The sequence below is a fragment of the Macaca nemestrina genome, chromosome 9 (assembly GCF_043159975.1).
Source record: "Macaca nemestrina isolate mMacNem1 chromosome 9, mMacNem.hap1, whole genome shotgun sequence".
Lineage (NCBI taxonomy): Eukaryota > Metazoa > Chordata > Mammalia > Primates > Cercopithecidae > Macaca > Macaca nemestrina.
In genome coordinates this window covers 8,051,799-8,068,568 of record NC_092133.1, presented here as the reverse complement: position 1 = coordinate 8,068,568, position 16,770 = coordinate 8,051,799, and the positions used below count along the sequence as shown (strand labels likewise).

At 44.9% G+C, this 16,770-nt stretch overlaps 1 protein-coding gene and 1 long non-coding RNA gene across 8 annotated transcripts in view; one reads left to right on the top strand and one right to left on the bottom strand.

Moving 5' to 3' along the window:
• LOC105470367 (testis expressed 36) overlaps positions 1–4,871 on the bottom strand; it is a 44,884-nt gene extending 40,013 nt beyond the window's left edge. For all 6 annotated transcript variants that reach the window (XR_980483.3, XM_071068948.1, XM_011722273.3 and 3 more), the window contains exon 1: positions 4,646–4,871. Coding sequence is in view for 5 of the 6 variants with exons in the window: in XM_071068948.1 (XP_070925049.1) it covers positions 4,646–4,696 (51 nt within the window). In the remaining variant the exon portion in view is untranslated. The remainder of the gene's footprint in view (positions 1–4,645) is intronic.
• A 34-nt stretch (positions 4,872–4,905) lies between these two features.
• LOC105470364 (uncharacterized) lies at positions 4,906–14,006 on the top strand. 2 transcript variants are annotated; one of them, XR_011607581.1, is made up of 4 exons: positions 4,910–5,162; positions 5,786–5,932; positions 10,615–10,791; positions 11,475–14,006. It is a non-coding gene; the product is annotated as an uncharacterized lncRNA (long non-coding RNA). The 2 variants fall into 2 exon arrangements; XR_011607582.1 differs by lacking the exon at positions 5,786–5,932 and having other exon boundaries at positions 4,906–5,059; positions 9,876–10,791.
• The last annotated feature ends 2,764 nt before the right edge of the window (positions 14,007–16,770 follow it).

The window sequence follows — 16,770 nt, the reverse complement described above, 5'->3', positions numbered from 1 at the left end:
GTAACCACAATGAGTGGTACCTGTGATTTCCTCAGTGGGTTACAGTGTGGTTAACAAGAGAGGCTGTGATGAAGTTGTGCTGGGGACTGAGACGCCAGGTAGGTCAGTCTTCAGGCCCCAGTGGTGGCAGCAGTTAGCTGAGCATGTCTATCTTTGTGCTTCAGAGTAGTATAAGCTGGTGCCTGTTTTGGCAGTTCCTGGTGGGCCAATTCTTGGGCCTCCAGGTGGCTTGCTTGGATACCAGTAGTGGCAGCAGTGACCCAGGCAGGTGGGTGGGTTCTCAGGCCCCTAGGCAGCTGGTGTGGCATGGGTGATGGCAGTAGCAGTGGCAGGATGATTTTTTGGGTCCTGAGTGGTGTGCATTGATGTTGGCAGTGGTTGTGATGGGTTGGGCAGGCCAGTCTCTAGGACTCAGGTGGTGCTTGCGTATAGGAACCAGTTGAGATGGTAGTGGCCAGGAGTTTAGGCCCAATCTGAGTTCCCTGGGAGGAGTGTACTCAAGGTGGTGGATGGGTTGGGCAAGCCCAAGGACCTGAGGCTATGTGTTGTGTTATGGAAGAGGAGCCAAAGCCAGGCTGGGTGGGCTTGCGCTCAGTCCCCCGAAATATGACGGCAGGCACCAGCCATCATGAGCAGTAGCGGGCCCCAGGTGGAGTGCTCAGCTGAGAGGTGGCAGCAGCTGTGCTGAGGCCCTGTCACTAGAGGGAGGGGTTGTCTCTGGTGGCCACAGCCTGGGCTGGTGGATGGGGAACACACATCCCTCTCATGCTCCAGTCCTGCCAGAGTTTGCCCTCTAACCTCGGCAGTAGTCCATGCCTAGCTTGCCCCCTTGGCTCTGGCTACAGGAGCACCCCTGAAAGCTGACAACTTAGTCCCAGTGTCAGTCTGTGCCTCGCTTACATCCCAGTCTCCTGGCAGTGCTCACTTCCCAGCACCAGCAGCTGCAGCTGCAGCCTGTGCCTCACTTGCTTCTTAGCCTAAACTGTGGAAATGCTCTCAGCTCACTCCTCAGTCCCAATAGCAACAGCCCAAGTTTCCTTAATGCCTCAGTCCAGACGCTGCTGGGCCCCAGGACAGTGTGCAGTCTGCCAAAAGCTAGGTTTGAAAATGGCACCTTGCTATAGCAGTTTGGGTCTCAGAAAGAAACCCAGCACGACCTTCCTCCCTAGAGGAGTTCCATCCCACAGTCTCTAGGAGACTGTCTATGTTAGTTTCAGGGATGGAAGGGTCGAGAAGTTCTCTGTGGCCAGAATTACACATTTCCACAGTGGGCATGTGGGCTGCCAGAAGTCTCTCACTTACCCTTTCCACATGTTGGGAAGTCACTCCTGGCTCCCAGCCGATCCCGGCCAGGCAGACTGCCTTTTTCCCTTCTCCTTCCCCACTTACAGTGTTTCCTGTCACTTCTCTGTTGAATTCCAGCGTTCTGTCTTGGATAACGTATTTGAAGTGTGACTGCCTGTACACTATTTTGGTTCTTCTAAGTAGGGGAGGCGGGCACGCAATGCTTCTAGTCAGCCATCTTGACACCCCTCCCCTGCCTTATTATTTTACAGTAGCTTTTGGTTGCTTTCTTCTCTGCTTCCTGTCACATCCCCCAACCCCAGATAACAATATTAACAACTAAGCATTCATATGATCACATACAAACACCTATACCTGTGAGAACACTTACACTGCTTTACAAAAATCAGATTATATCATACATACTGCTTTGCACCTTGCTTTCCTCTCTTAACAATATATTCTAGAAAGGTGTTCAAAGTCAACCTATATCTTTCTCATTCATCCTATCTTCTATTTTTAAAATATTTTCTGAAGAAATATTTTTAGAGGTGAATATAAATAATACAAAGGGCCTTTGGGCTCCGAACCTTTTCCTTCACCCTTCCAATAGGCTGACTGAGTCAACACTTCGCTCTGGGAAGCTGTGGAAAATCAGGCTGGTGGTTGGGAGGCTGTTCTAACATCAAGAATGATGTCTCTCACCAGTTAAATGACAACTGACTTGGGTTCATTTGTATTCAGCAAGTCTGTAGACTAAATCACTGTAAAAAATGGCTCTAGCATTTTAATTTCACTCTTTTAAAATATATATTTAATGGCTATAACATGATAGCTGTGAAATAAACCCTTCTGTTAGATATCGTAACCGTGAAATATAGCTGTTTAACTAGTTGGCGATGAAATTTTTGCTGCGTTCAATCACTCAATGACTGAAATATTAAATAGGAAGGGGCAAGTGTGTGGAAAAAGTCTTTCCTACCTGGCAATAGCCAGATTACAACCAGCAAGGTCAACTGCAAAATGACTGTCATCTCTAATGTGGCAATTACTGTCCTCCCAAATGGGCTGCTGCTGACTCAAAGCCAACAGTTTCTTTAATTTTTCCTTCCTCGTCTACAAGTTACTTTGGGAAACTTCATGATCAGCACTATTCTTTTTATGCTCTTAGGTGCTGACAGCAGAAAGGATTTTTGCCAAATGCTCAAGCCAAGCTTTGGGGAGCAGTGCCCTTCTCCCTAAAACCCAGGGACTGGGCTACGTTTCTGGGCTCTTGACAGAAGGATGAAATAAAATTTCTACCTGTGAAATGTTGATTCTCACTTTCCGCCTTACTTCAGAACTCAAGTTCTTCATTCAGAGCAGCCATGTGCTTGGTTAAAAAAAAAAAACCTCCTCAGACTCCCTTGCAGCTAAATTGGCCATGTGACACAGTGAGATGGAAGCAGAGGTCTAGGGAGCAGGCTCTGGGGAAGGCAGGAAAGTATTGTTTTCCTGACAAAAAGGGGCAGACTTAGGTGACAGCTGCCTTCCATCTTTTTGTCATTTGACCTTCCTCTTATTTTCCTGTCTGAGTTGTGGACTCACTGTCTGGAGCTGGAGTCACCCCACACTAAGGATGGCAAAACAGAACACTGAAAAGGCAGCTGCTGGTGACTCCCTTGAGGAGCTGTTCCAGCCTGGGATGGCCAACTGCTAGGTTTCATTGTTACTGAAATATAAATCCCTATTTGGTTAAGACATTATAGTCACTTTATTCAGCCTTTTATAAAATTCAGTCTGATGATTCTAACTGATACATAGGTAATAGCTAGAGGGAAAGCTACTTAGTCTGAGCGACTTACATTTTTCTCTTCATGGGAATTTAGCTTTATGGAGTTGACATTAGTTCCCATTTTACTTTGGCTGCCAGGGAACTCAGAGTCAAATGTGGTGCCCAAATATCTACCATATAATCCTAGAAATATACACAATATTATGTCTATGTTATATGTGTTCTCAGACTCAGCCTCTTCTCCTTCTAAAGTACTTATAAAACTGGTTATAACTTTCTATTTGATTTATATTGTATTATTTTATTGTGTACATTTTCCATGCTTTAAATTTTTGTGGAATGAAACAAGGTATACATTTGTGTGTATACACATATATGTACACATATATACAAAGTGTATATATGTTAAGTGGTTTCTATGTGCTCACTCATTGTACTGAGCACTTGTTAACGAATCATGAATCCCCCACCATGGTCTTCTATCCTTGGTACATTATGCTCCCATTTTACAGACAAAGAAACTGAGACTTAGAAAGACTAAGCTGCTTAGCCAAGGTTATATCCAAGTGGGTAGATCAGGTTTTTAAAGCCTTCAGACCCAAATTTGCTGAAGTGTTTTCTGTTATTCTTTGAAACAAATTAAAAATTTAACAATTTTTTACCTATTGCTACCCTAAAAGAAGTTGGCATCAGGTTTTTCTCTGATTATGTCTCTCATTGCAAGTCTACATCTGTGATTTCCCCTTAACATTCTTTTTGTCAATAAATTGTAGAAATTAGAAATGGGAAAGGCTTGTCAGCCATGAAATATACATGTTTAAGAGCAAAGGAGAGAAGTGCTTGGCCGACAAGGCTAAGACCTCACACTTAGTGAAGCTAAGACCTCACACTAGTGACCCTAATGTTTCTTGAAGATGGTAGAAGAGTGACAAATCCCACAGGCTCTGTAAGTGACATCAGAAGAGCAAGGGCTGGGGGAGAGCGTGAAGCTGGGAAGGGAAAGTTTTCAAGAGATGAAGATGAGTAAATGATGCATTCCCGGACTCTTCTCATTTCATAGGCTGGAGGGGCTAAAGGAATCGGATTGGGAGCCAACAAGAATTTGTGTATAGAGGTTCTAGTACAATATAATTACTTCAACAAATATTTATTGAATGCCTCCTATGCTCCAGATCCTGTTCTAGGCACTGGGGATACATCAGTGACTAAAATAGACAAAAATCCCACCTCCATGAAGCTTATATTCTAGCAAGGGGAGAAAAATAACATAGATAAGAGAATACGTTCTGTAGTACGTTAGAAAATAGATGTTAAGGAAGAAAGAAAAAGTAGAGTGGGAATTACTGCTTAGTAGACATTCACAAGGTTCCAGCGTGCTCAGCAGTTTACATGCATTATTTCATTCAATCTTCGCAAGAATGTTAGGGGATTCCCATTTCACAGATGACGAAACTGAGGTTGAGTAAAGTGAAGTGATTTGTCAAAGGTCATGCTTCAGAAATAGCAGAAGCAGGATCTGAACTCCTCAGACCGTTGACCACACCCATGTGGCATGAGAAAGGCATCAGGGGCCACCATCTTCCTTACCCATCTCCCATCCTTGTCTAAAGGTGGGTTGAAGCGTCGTCCTTTAGTCATTCTCTTCAGGAAGCTGAATGTGGCTGAGGTTGGCTGCCTCACCTCTCTATATGCTCTACACGTCTGGGAAGCTGCTTCATAAACTTCATAAGTTCTACACGTCTGGGAAGTTGCTCCTCCTCCTCATTCCTGATCTTTACTTCTCAGCCTCTACCAGGAGGGGAAGGTGCGGGTGCCCATTGTTGCCATGGAATGGGAACTCACCCATCACAATGGGAGAGGAGTCTTCTAAGCCCTCTGAGGATTCCTGCCACTGGTTTCTTGCAGCTGTGACTCCCCAGGGTAAGAGGCAAAGAGCCACCAGGTCCCAGCTGAGGAAGCCCTGTGGTCAGCTCAGACAGGCGAGGACAAGATGATTTGGGGGTAATGGCAAACATTTTGTACCCTCTCAATTTTTGAATGAATAATGTTTGAGTTGGATGTCCCCACAGCAACTGTATGCTCCAACCTGTTAGTTTTCAGAGAAGTAAGTTGAGTCCCAGGCTGGGGGTGGCCTTGTCTGCATCAGTGGCACTGCTGCACCCAGAACCCATGCTGCCTACCATCTCCTTCTGTGGCAGCCTCTGTGTCTCAGCTCAGACCCAACCTCAGGACTCACTCACAGCCACTCTTACCTGCCTGGCACAGCATTGAGGCCACAAGGAAGTAACACTCATGAATAGTTATTATATGCCAAGTGCTGTGTTAAACTAAACGTTCACCTGTTTTTATTTTTTCTCCATGACAACATTCAACATTTACAAATAGGAAACAAGGGTCATAGAGCAATGGATGGGACGCCACAAGTCCCAGCAAGGTCATGGGCCAACTCCAGAGCTCAAGAGACTTGCCAAGGGCCACCTGGCCTCCCCCGGGCTGCAAAGGCTGCTCCTGAGATCTGGCATTTCTCTCAGGGCCTGGACACACTTCCTGCCTCCCTTCTACTCAGTAAGGTGTTTTCTGCTTTTCTTTCTTTTTCTTTTTTTAAATGTTCTGTCTTGCCAATTCTCTTGGCTATTCCATGTGAATACAAGAGTAAACATGTACAGGACAACCTGTCCAGCTGCTCTCTCGCTCAGAAATTGTGTCCTCCATCCCTTCCTCCCCCAGTTACCTCCCTGGGTTTTCCAACGAGAGTTGCCGTAGTAGTGATACAGGACCTTATCCACTGCCAGCACTGAAGGACCAGAGGTGGCCCCTAGATGTGACGCCAGAGATGCATAGGTCCTCTTGCACTGTGACGCCAAAAGCCACATGGTAAGGAGAGGAGGAAAAGATGGTGGGCCGCCTCTCTTGGTGTTGCAAAGCTGCTGCACCAGGCGATCTGTCACGTGCGTAGTAAACCCTTCTGGGATTTCTGCTACCTGTTGACAAGCCCGGTGCAACAGACACAGTGTATTTCACCTTTACCAGGCATTGCCCACTGCTCTCCAAAGCCCAGGTGTAAAGAAATACTCCCAGCAGCAGCAGTACAAGGGAGTCCTGTCATCTCACAGCCTTGCCAAGACACACTATATTGATTACTATCAAATTTGACTGGGACAGGAAACCCGAACTAACAGGGGCTTAAACACAATAGACATTTATTCTCTCTGTGTAAAAGAAGTCCAGAGGGAAGTAGTCCAGGCTCGCTATGGTGGCTCTGCTGTTCAGGATTCTCAGAGATGAGGCTCCCTCCCACCTACCACCGCTCACCAGCCCTAAGGGATAGCTGTCATCTTGTGGCCCCAGATGGCATCTGCATTCCAGGTAGCAGAATGCAGGAAGAGAAGTAGAGGGGAAAGGGCATGTCCCCATGGATCATATTGGGCCAACCCCAATTGATTCAGCTGCTTCCTCCTAAGGAGGGTTCCTGGCAGCTGCCATACGACACTTCCTCTTGTGGGCCAGGACTTCAACCACATGGTCAGGCCTCACTGTAAAGGGGGTTGCATAGTAGGCTTTGTCCTGGTGGGATGATTGCCCAGCCTAAAGTTTAATCACCATGGAAGAGACAGAGAAGCAAAATCAAAGTACAGCCCGAAGGCACTGCCACCCCAGTGGGTGTTCTCTTGTCTTTAATTTGAACACTTAATTCCCCAAATTCTAACAAGAATAAGGCTAACTTCATTCCAATTAGCCTGGCCGGGGCAGGGGAGGGGTGCCGACGAGGATGCATAGTGCTGTCTACTTTCCGGCGCTGTGCTCACATAGCACCTTACAAATACTCTGCAAACTCTAATGTGCTTTGCAAAACTAAGGAACAACACATGAAAGGCACTTCAATGTTTACTAAGTACTTTTATATTCATTGTTTTATACAACTTTCACAACAACCCTAAGACATGTGCTGGCTATCTTTCTTTTGTGTGTACCCCTCTCCCATTCATTCTCCATCCATTCCTTGTTCTGCAGCCTGGAGTCTAAGCTGTAAAGGCTGTATCCCCTATTCCCCTATGCTTTGGTTCTTTTGCTTTTTAATTTATTATTATTATTTTTTGAGACAGAGTTTCACTCTTGTTGCCCAGGCTGGAGTGCAGTGACACGGTCTCAGCTCACTGCAACCTCTGCCTCCTGGGTTCAAGCGATTCTCCTGCCTCAGTCTCCCAGGTGGCTGGGATTACAGGTGCCAACCAACCACACCTGGCTAATTTTTGTATTTTTAGTAGAGACAGGGTTTCACTATGTTGGCCAGGCTGGTCTCGAACTCCTGACCTCAGCTGATCTGCCCCCACCTCGGTCTCCCAAAGTGCTGGGATTACAGGCGTGAGCCACCGCATCCAGCCCATGCTTTGGCTCTGGTTGGATTCATCCCATAGGAAATAGCAGTGGGAATCAGAAGGGCAGGAGGAGATAGGCAGTGGTGTGCTCATAAATGGTTCACAACCAGCTCTCCAGAGGAAAAGCAGCCTGGTTTGTAGTGGCATCGGCCAATTTCCGTGCATAAATACTTCCACCATGGTGGATTTCAAGCTACTGACATCACTGAACATGGAGTTGGGAAGAGATGTATATAACACATTCTGATACATCACAGGTTCAAAGTATTGGCCCCCCAGGCTCTATCCCTACCAGGCCAGAATTTGGAAGGAACCGTGTTTGTCTACTTATGTCCATGGCTCCTGCCGGGCAGCCTCTTCCCCACAGCCACAGTTCTCCCTGTTCACAGTGCCCTCTCCCTAACACTTTGGCCCAGGGATAGACAGGCTTCCTGCTCTTGCTGGTCCCGGAAGCTGCACCATTTCTTGTCAGTTCCTGTAACCCTGCCCACATCTCTGAGAGGAGACCCTTCATTAAGGTCTCTTCTGTCTTGGAGTGTGTCACTGGTTTCACTGCAGGGACGCAGACTGAAACTGAAGCAGGTGTTAGTAACTGTCTTACCTACAGATGAGGAAACTGAGCCTCCATGAAGTGAGGTGACTCACCCACAGTCACACAGCTAATATATGGCAGAGCCCACAGCACAACCCAGATGTACAGAGGCCAAATTCAGTGCCAGCATAAAACAGGTTTTGTTTTAATGCACTTGCTTGACGCTGTTAAATTATTGAGCAGTGATTTTATAAGAGGATTCCTTTTAATTCCCTTTCCTTAACCTGCACAAAACAGGGCCTGCTGAAATGCCTAGCGCTTCAACAAGGTGAGCTCTTGTAGGCCAGGGGCCAAATGACGGACATCATGTGCCACCAACACCACACAGATGAAGGTGGTGGGCCAGGGCAGAGTTCTGGTTCTCCTGCACCCTAAGATGAAAGCTAAAGTCAGAAAGGAGGGAGGAAGACAATGACAACATTTAAAACCTAAAAACAGTGGCCATTTCCAACTCAGTATTTCACATGCATTCACTTTGTCTCCACCGATGGAGCAGAAAATCTCTTAGAACTGAAACTTGATTTTCAAATATATTTCGCCTCTCCTCTGTACTTAGTCCCATGCTCTGTTAAACAAGGTATATGACCGCTGGTTAAGGCATGTTCCCATTTTCTTCTTTTGAATGATTGTTTAAAATTCTAACAAATTTGTCCAAGAAAATCAAAACTGAACAAAGACACCTGGCCAGGAAAAAAATGAAATGCTACTTCTCTTCAGCTAGGATTTCTTAGCCACAGGTTGGAGCAGGGATGCTCATGGTGGCTGTTATTATTTTCAGAGGTTTAAATTACTGAGCTGTACTTTGTGACCCACCATTCTGAAAACAAGTCCTGTAGCACTAAGGGTACTCAGACCACCAGGGCCGAGAACGCCCGAGGGTCAAGTTCGGTCCTGCCACAGGCTTGCACGTAGGGGTCCAAACCGCCAGCTAGGGACTGTCTGCAAAGACAACACCGAGCCAATCATTTATTCAACAAATATCACTGCACATGTGCCATGTGTCACCGCTGTTTTTAGACAGCACTAGGGCAATCACCAAACATCAGTTCTTTATAAATAGCAAATCATGAATTTAGCAATACATTCAATGACCAGTACCTCAAAACTATTGATTAACCACAAATTGTTTTCATTGGACTACCTACAACACTTACAGCAAATTGTTGTGTCCAGTGTATTTTTCGACATGACAATTTTTGTGTACTTTAAATTTTAAGTCTTTTTTCATAAGGGTAGTGCAGGGTAAACGCGCCCAAGTCTTCCGCGCATTTCCAGGGCAGCATGTCATTCCTCGTTTTAATGAGCGATTTGCTGTCTTTTGCGGGAGAGGAAGCGGTAGCATTAGGCGGACTTTGCAGGAACGTTCTCACGTGTGTGTCTGCACACGCCTACCCACAAGTCCACCCACACACACTCAGCTCCCACATATGCAGGCATGTGACAGTTTGTCAGTCTACCAAATGAAAGATTCATTTTCATGTTTACGTCCGCAAATCCTGCACAATTAAACACGCATAGGGGGAAGGCCAATCCATTTGTATATAAAATGTTGACCACCTGAGAAATACTTAGGTATCTTAACTGTAAAGCACATTTTGGGTTCACCTTGTAAGGCTGAATCTGGATTCTTTCTGCAAATAACAACCAAATTGAAGTGACTCAGCTGCAATTATTTATGATGATACATGATTCATACGGTGCTAGTAGAAATTGTCATGAATACACAGCACCTTTGTATGCTGCCACCTTGAAAAGTATTCAGGCATCTATAACATAAAGCACATTTTTTGTTACCCTATGTTGCAAACTATATGGAAAATTAATTGTATCTCTCTGTCTCCTACACAAGGGAACAATTCCTGGATCAAGACAAGAAAGACAAAACCAGCTGAAAGATAAGAAGGATAAGTTGGCCCACTAGAACCTTCTTTCTTTTTTTTTTTTTTTTGAGATGGAGTTTCACTCTTGTTGCCCAGGCTGGAGTGCAATGGTGCAATCTCAGCTCACTGCAACCTCCACCTCCCAGGTGCAAGCAATTCTCCTATCTCAGCCTCCCAAGTCGCTCAGATTGCAGACATGCGCCATCACCCCCAGCTATTTTTTTTTTTTTTTGTATTTAGTAGAGATGGGGTTTCACCATGTTAGTCAGGCTGGTTTCGAACCCCTGACCTCAGGTGATCCACCCGCCTCGGCCTCCCTAAGTGCTGGGATTACAGGCTTGTGCCACCAGTCCCGGTTAGAAAGTTTATCAAATTGAAAGGTAGAAACTAACTGTAATATTTACAAAACTTCTTGACTCTGCTGATGCTCATGACACCCCAGATTCAAATTTCACAAGACATTGTCATTGTAGTGACTGAATTTTTGACACCCTTGCCAAAACAGGAATTGCTATAAACTGTCCAGATCATTTCTAGAAAAGCTTTTGGTTAATTGATAACTTGGAGAATTGGTCACCCAGAGAAGCGCTGTGACCTAGGAAATTGTACTGGATACAGTGACAGGCACAATAAATACAGTCACTGACCTCATGAAGCTGAGGTAAGGGAGATAGACATTATTACACAAATAATTGTTATGACTGTGAGAGGTCCAGGGTGCTCCAGGAGCCTGTGACAGTGAATGAATGTGAAAGATGATGAAGAAATGAAGAATGACATCAGCAAACCAAGGAAGATGGAGAGTGTCCCAGGCAGATGGACTGACTGCTGCAGCCCTGAGGTTGGAAGGAGCTTGGCTCACTCAAGAACCCAAGAGGAGGCCAGGTACGGTGGCTCACACCTGTAATCCCAGCACTTTGGGAGGCAAGGTGGGCGGATCACGAGGTCAGGAGATGAAGACCCTCCTGGCCAACATGGTGAAATACTGTTTCTACTAAAAATACCAAAATTAGCTGGGCCTGGTGGCGGGCACCTGTAATCCCAGTTACTTGTGGGGCTGAGGCAGGAGAATCACTTGAACCCGGGAGGTGGAGGTCGCACTGAGCCGAGATCACACCACTGCACTCCCGCCTGGTGACAGAGCGAGACTCCGTCTCAAAAAAAAAAAAAAAAAAAAAAAGAACGCAGAGGGAGGCTGGAGGGGGCTTTGATGCCATCAAGAAGGGGATGGGTGAGAGCCAGACTGGAGGAAGGACCAGAGAGGGAGATCATTCAGGCAGCCGGAGAAATGTGGACAGGCACCTTGCCCTCTGTGACCTGGACCAACTGACCATGTCAGTAGGAGGCAGAAATGCAGGGAGTGAGCAACAACAACAACAAAATCAGTTGGGAGCTTTTGGCCTTTTGAGAAAAAGCACCTTAGAAATAAGACTCGTGCTAAACTATAGCAGGTGTGTTGAGTGTATTTGTTCTTTCTCTAAATTCAGACAAAGGTGGGAATATGTAGTTGGATTTCTGTTTCTCCACTTGTTTTGAGTTTTATTCCTATTTCCACTTCTGTGTTTCAGTGTTTGTTGAGGTTTACATGAAGACTTTATGCTATTGTTTTCACCCCCTGGAAAGACAGCTGCTTTTGTCCTCTCCCAGTTTGAACGGGCTAGTCCTCCGAAAACACAGACTAAAAGACAGCAGTAATTACATGTGTGGTTCAAAATGAAGAGCACTAAAATGGAAAATGCCAGCCTCTAGAATTGTCAAGCAAAATGGCAAAATAAATATCTATTTTTCAGCAGAAGAGAAAATGAACAGTGTCTTAGAACATGACAGAAAGTTGATCTCTACCCCACACAGGGACAGAATTAGGGCAGGCAGGGTTCCTAAACGAAGAAGAGATCTGCAGGCCTTTAAAAACCTCTCTTATCCTCTTATTTTGTACTATAAAACATAATGGAGATTTCATCAACTTGGCAGGAAATCGCAAGCTCATAAAAGAGCCTTGTTACAAAGATAATAAGAAGACAAAGTCATAAAAGGCAGACTTGGGCTGAGTGCCGGCTTTAGGCTTCACTTTCTCCAACTCTACAGGGATCTAGGGTTCATCAACTCAGTTAATCGTGTGGATGGCCACCAATACAATGTGTCCTTTCTTGATGTTGCTCTTTGTTCACATTCCAGGGCATTTTTGCCAATGGGGTGTGCCTTGGAAAGGCGAACGGGAAATGTGCACCACATTGAGCCTTACCATGTTGCCTTCTGCACACTCAGCTAAGTAAACGATACCCTAATGGAGAGCCGGTAGGGGTGCCATCAAAACCTGTGTAGACACTTCCCTTCACTCCAGGGATGACTGGCTGGTTCTTTGTGGCCATCAGCCTCCCCTCTGGCTTCAGTGCATCTTGTCACCAAAACATCAGCTGTCTTTTTTTTTTCTTCCTACCCCTCTCATGTTTGCTTTGGCTGTAAGGTAGGGGAACCCTCCTGCTAGGACCTCCCTGCTCCAATTGTGGACCTGGGACTAGCAGCATCAATATCACCTGGAAATCTATTAGAAATGCAGGATCTCAGGCCCCAGCCAGACCTACTGAATCACAATCTGTGCTTTAACAAGATGCTCCAGGTGATTCATGTGCTCATTAAAGTTTGAGAAGCGTCTCCTTACGGAATCGGGAGATGCACCTGGGCTGTGTCTACGTCAATACTACCTTGGTTCTTCTAAGGAAGAAGACGCATTGCCGGTGCCCCTTGGGCACATTTGACCTGGCGCCTGCAGATAAGCACTGGAGCCTTGTCTCAACCTGCTACCTCTAATTGGACAGCAGTTACTGTGCTGCTAAACTTTTAAAGATTCAGAAGCCAAAGTCAGGGGCCAAAAGAGTGAGTTTGCATCGTGTTTACCTAGGTTTTCCCTCAGGAGCTCAAAACCTCTGTAGACTGTACCATACCCACCTTCCTGTGTACCTGATATGCAAGGAGGGACGTGGATAATGTTTTCCCCTGGAGGATCCTGAGACATGCTGTTTCTTTGCAGTTACATAAACATGTTGCAGTGTGGCTGTCTTAATGTTTAATTTAGATTGCTGCCCCATTGATTCAACCGTGGCTCAGGCACATGAGAGTAAACCAGATTCATGGTTTTGCCACGCCACGGTCCAGTCGTTTTGACTGTACAAGAACGACCACATAAGGGCTGTGCGCCTAATTAAGCACTTAGTCAATAACCCACTCCCTCTGGACTGAGTCATTTGCTTCATCCATTGCGGAAACGAGATCAAGCTGGGCAGTGAATGTGGGTAATTCATGCAGGAAGAACGCATTTAAGGTGAGGGTGGATTGATTGGAATTAGTTATTTCAGACAGCAGAGAGAGAGAGACCGAGAGAGTGTGTGTGCGCATGTACGGGTGCATTCCCTCCCCAGGTGATTCCAATATTCCTTTACAAACAGCAAGGCAAAGTCAAGTCCAGCCTCCAGGAGTGCAAGTACCTGTGGGGACTATTTTGTGCCAGCATCCCAATGTGGAGGTGTGGATGCCACCGTGCCAGGCCCAGAGATTTGGGGATAGAGTCTGTCATTGGTGTGCACACAGCTCACTACTGTATGATTTTTTTAAAGTAATTTGATGCATCTAATTGTTCTGTGGTGAGATAAGAACGTTCCATTTTATCTGAAGTCACAAGACAGCTTATTGACCACACTGTCTTACTGGTACAGCACATAATAGCATTGTTAGGGGAAATGTCAGCGAAGTCACTGAAGGGTGGAAAAACATGAAATCAAATTTCTCACATGACAATAGCCCAAATATTCACTGGGCTATTGCTTCCACCGAATGTGGCTGAGGCTTCTCGTCAGGCTGATTTGTTTCGCCACGGTACAGTGTCCATCCAGCCAACCCAACCGGCAGTCACACATTTTAGCAAGTCCTCCACGCTTCCTCCTCCCAGGAAGAGGTCTGCACACTCTTCCCTACGCTTTCCCAGTCTCTTTGCAGAGAATTCATTTTCATAACATCCCGAGCGTCCTAAGACTTCATGTGTATTCTTTCATCAGCCATCTGCTAGGGGAGATGCATCCATAAGACATCTTCCTTCGCTGGCATAATTAAAAGAGATTCTCTCCCTTCGAATGTTGTGTTACATTTATATTCAAAGTTATTTTGCTCTCTCTTTGCCCTTGCCCTCAAGGAATTGTGGGAATTCAAGTTAATAGGCTTTTAATGGTTCTGTGATAACTGTGATTATAAACTGTGAATCAGATCGGGGGAGCATCCAAGTTCAGCTGCATCTCACACAAAAAGACACCACCATTGCTTTTGATCCTTAGTGGAGATTTGGTTTTCACTGTTCAGACACCACCATCCTTAGGGGGAAAAAAAAGAAGAAGAAAGGTACCTCATTTGCTTTGCAATTGCTTTGATAACAATTTTAAAGCTTTTAACTACACATTCTCCTTTTGATATGTTAGTGGTATTTAGAAACACATCCTGTTGCTAAAAATTAAATTTCAAAGTCTACGATTGTATTTCCTGCTTCCTTTTAGAGGGGAAGATGCTGGGTTTATTTAAAACACATGCAACATGTTGGACACACACACACACACACACACAGTGCCTTCAACCTTTCACCGCCAAATATTTAGAAATAATTTTTTACTGTGTTCTCTGAACATATAATTACTGCTTTGAGGCTAGTTAATGAAAATATACTTTTCTTTGAAACATGTTGTCTTTACTAAATGAGCCTGTCCTTGTGAGTCCATAGATGAATCGATTGTGAGCCTCCTTGAAAAAAGAGGCATTCTGATCATTGTTGCCAGATGTCTCAAGAAAGCCTGCCAGGCTGGGGCTAGAAACGCAGCCTTAAAATAGTAGGCACGTAATGGCACCATCAGCCAATTAGGGCCCTGAGAGCGAATTAGCACTCACTCCCATTGGCCAGAATAGCTATGACTTTTGCATGGCTGGCCCAGGGACATTCCAGCAAGCATCTCCTACTCTGGCCAATTGTTGCTGGCATCTGAAAAGGCCACAATAAATTATTGGCCCTCAGTTTTAAAAAGCTGCTTTGCTGAAACACCTCAGCTCACTTCCCAGGAAAATCGTTATGGCCATTTCTAGAGACCAAGCCATTGTCTAGACAAATTAACCTGTGCGGTTGGAATACGTAGTTCTGAATGGCAGGGCCCTTGCTAACATTGGCCTTTGGAGAGAAGGTCTTGCTCTTGCGTAGGGAAGTCCTTACCTACAGGCCCTCCTTCAGGGATTGTCCAGTAGAAAACCCACGAGATCGAAAGCTGAGTAATTGAGTGACAGACGCACTGCCTTCTTGAATAAGCACCGTCTCAAATTGGAGACTGCATTCACCCCAACTTAAAGAGACATTTGAATGAGAAGCAGTGGGAAGGAATAGACCCTGAAAGACCAGTTCGTCTGTAAAGAACAAAGCGCTGCTGTAGCAGGAGGTCTCACCTACAGAGGTTGGCTCTCACTTTAGGTACTGTTCCCTGGAGCCGCCAGGCCTGGCATCAGCACCAAGAATTAAGAAATTACTATTGGCAGCGATAAGTAATTGGGTAGCAATGGCTCCAAAAAAGCCTTACAAATATCCATATCTTATGATCCAGCAATTCTACTCCTGAGAGTTTACCCCAAGAAAATACCCAAGTATTTGCACAAAGATTTATCCCTAAGTATGCTCATTGCAGCATTTGTTAAGGAAAAAAATGGAAACAATCGATAGTAGTCCTCCCGGTATCTGAGGGAGAGGTGCTCTAAGACCCCAGTGGATGCCTAAAACTGCGGATGGTACAGACAATCCCAACATAGAATGATTCCACTTGTGAGTTTTCAACTTTACAGTGGTGCAAAGGTGAGACCCAGACAGTACGCTCCTGGACTGACGATGGTGTTCAACCTAAGATATGTTAAATTTACAATAAGTTTATCTAGATGTAACCCCATTGTAAGTTGAGGACCATCTGTTTATATTATCTTCTACACATACATACTATACATTCTATACATACATATGATAAAGTTTAACTTACAAATTAGACAGAGTAAGAGACTAAAAACAACTGATAATAAAATGGAGCAACTATAACAATATACTATAGTAAAAATTACACGAATGTGTTTTCTCTGTCCCTCTGCCAAAATACTGTAACATTTTTGGACCACAATTGACCTTGAGTAACTAAAACTGCAGAATTAAAAAGAAAAGTAAATACATAAATAGAATAATCCTTTTTTGTAAATATATATCCACATATTATGGGAAAACTGCAGGTTACACAAATATTTAGAATTATTTGTTTCTTTTTTCTTCATTGAGCGTTTCCAAATTTCCATAAGGAACATATTTGTATTGTGGTCAGAAACAAACTTTAATGATTTTTTTAAAAAGAAGGTATGGCAAACCAAGTAATGTATGATCAATGTCTTGCCGCAATTCAAGACTCAGACAATTAGAAGGATGTATGAATTAAGCTACAAAACAGAGAACTGGTGATGGTCTGCAAAGAATACAGACAACCAGACTGGCTTACGGTCAAATCATAAATGTGCATGTGTCCCAGAAAAGTGTTCTACCGGCAATCCTCCAAATTGTATCAGGTGCTTAAAATATCACAGTGCATAATAGGTGATCCCTATTCAAGGGCTCAAGCCCTGACCGAGGGATGCATCCACATTTCCACAGAAGCACTGTCATTCCACCCTGTGGCAGGCAGAGAAGTTCTCCTGTCAGCTCCTATGGAATCTACTTTAATAAGCCTTGCATTATGGAATGTGAAATCAGAGAGAGCTTAAAGACTGCTGAGACATGATGCTTGGCCTCACCCCAGACTCTTAAGATGGAAGCCTTAC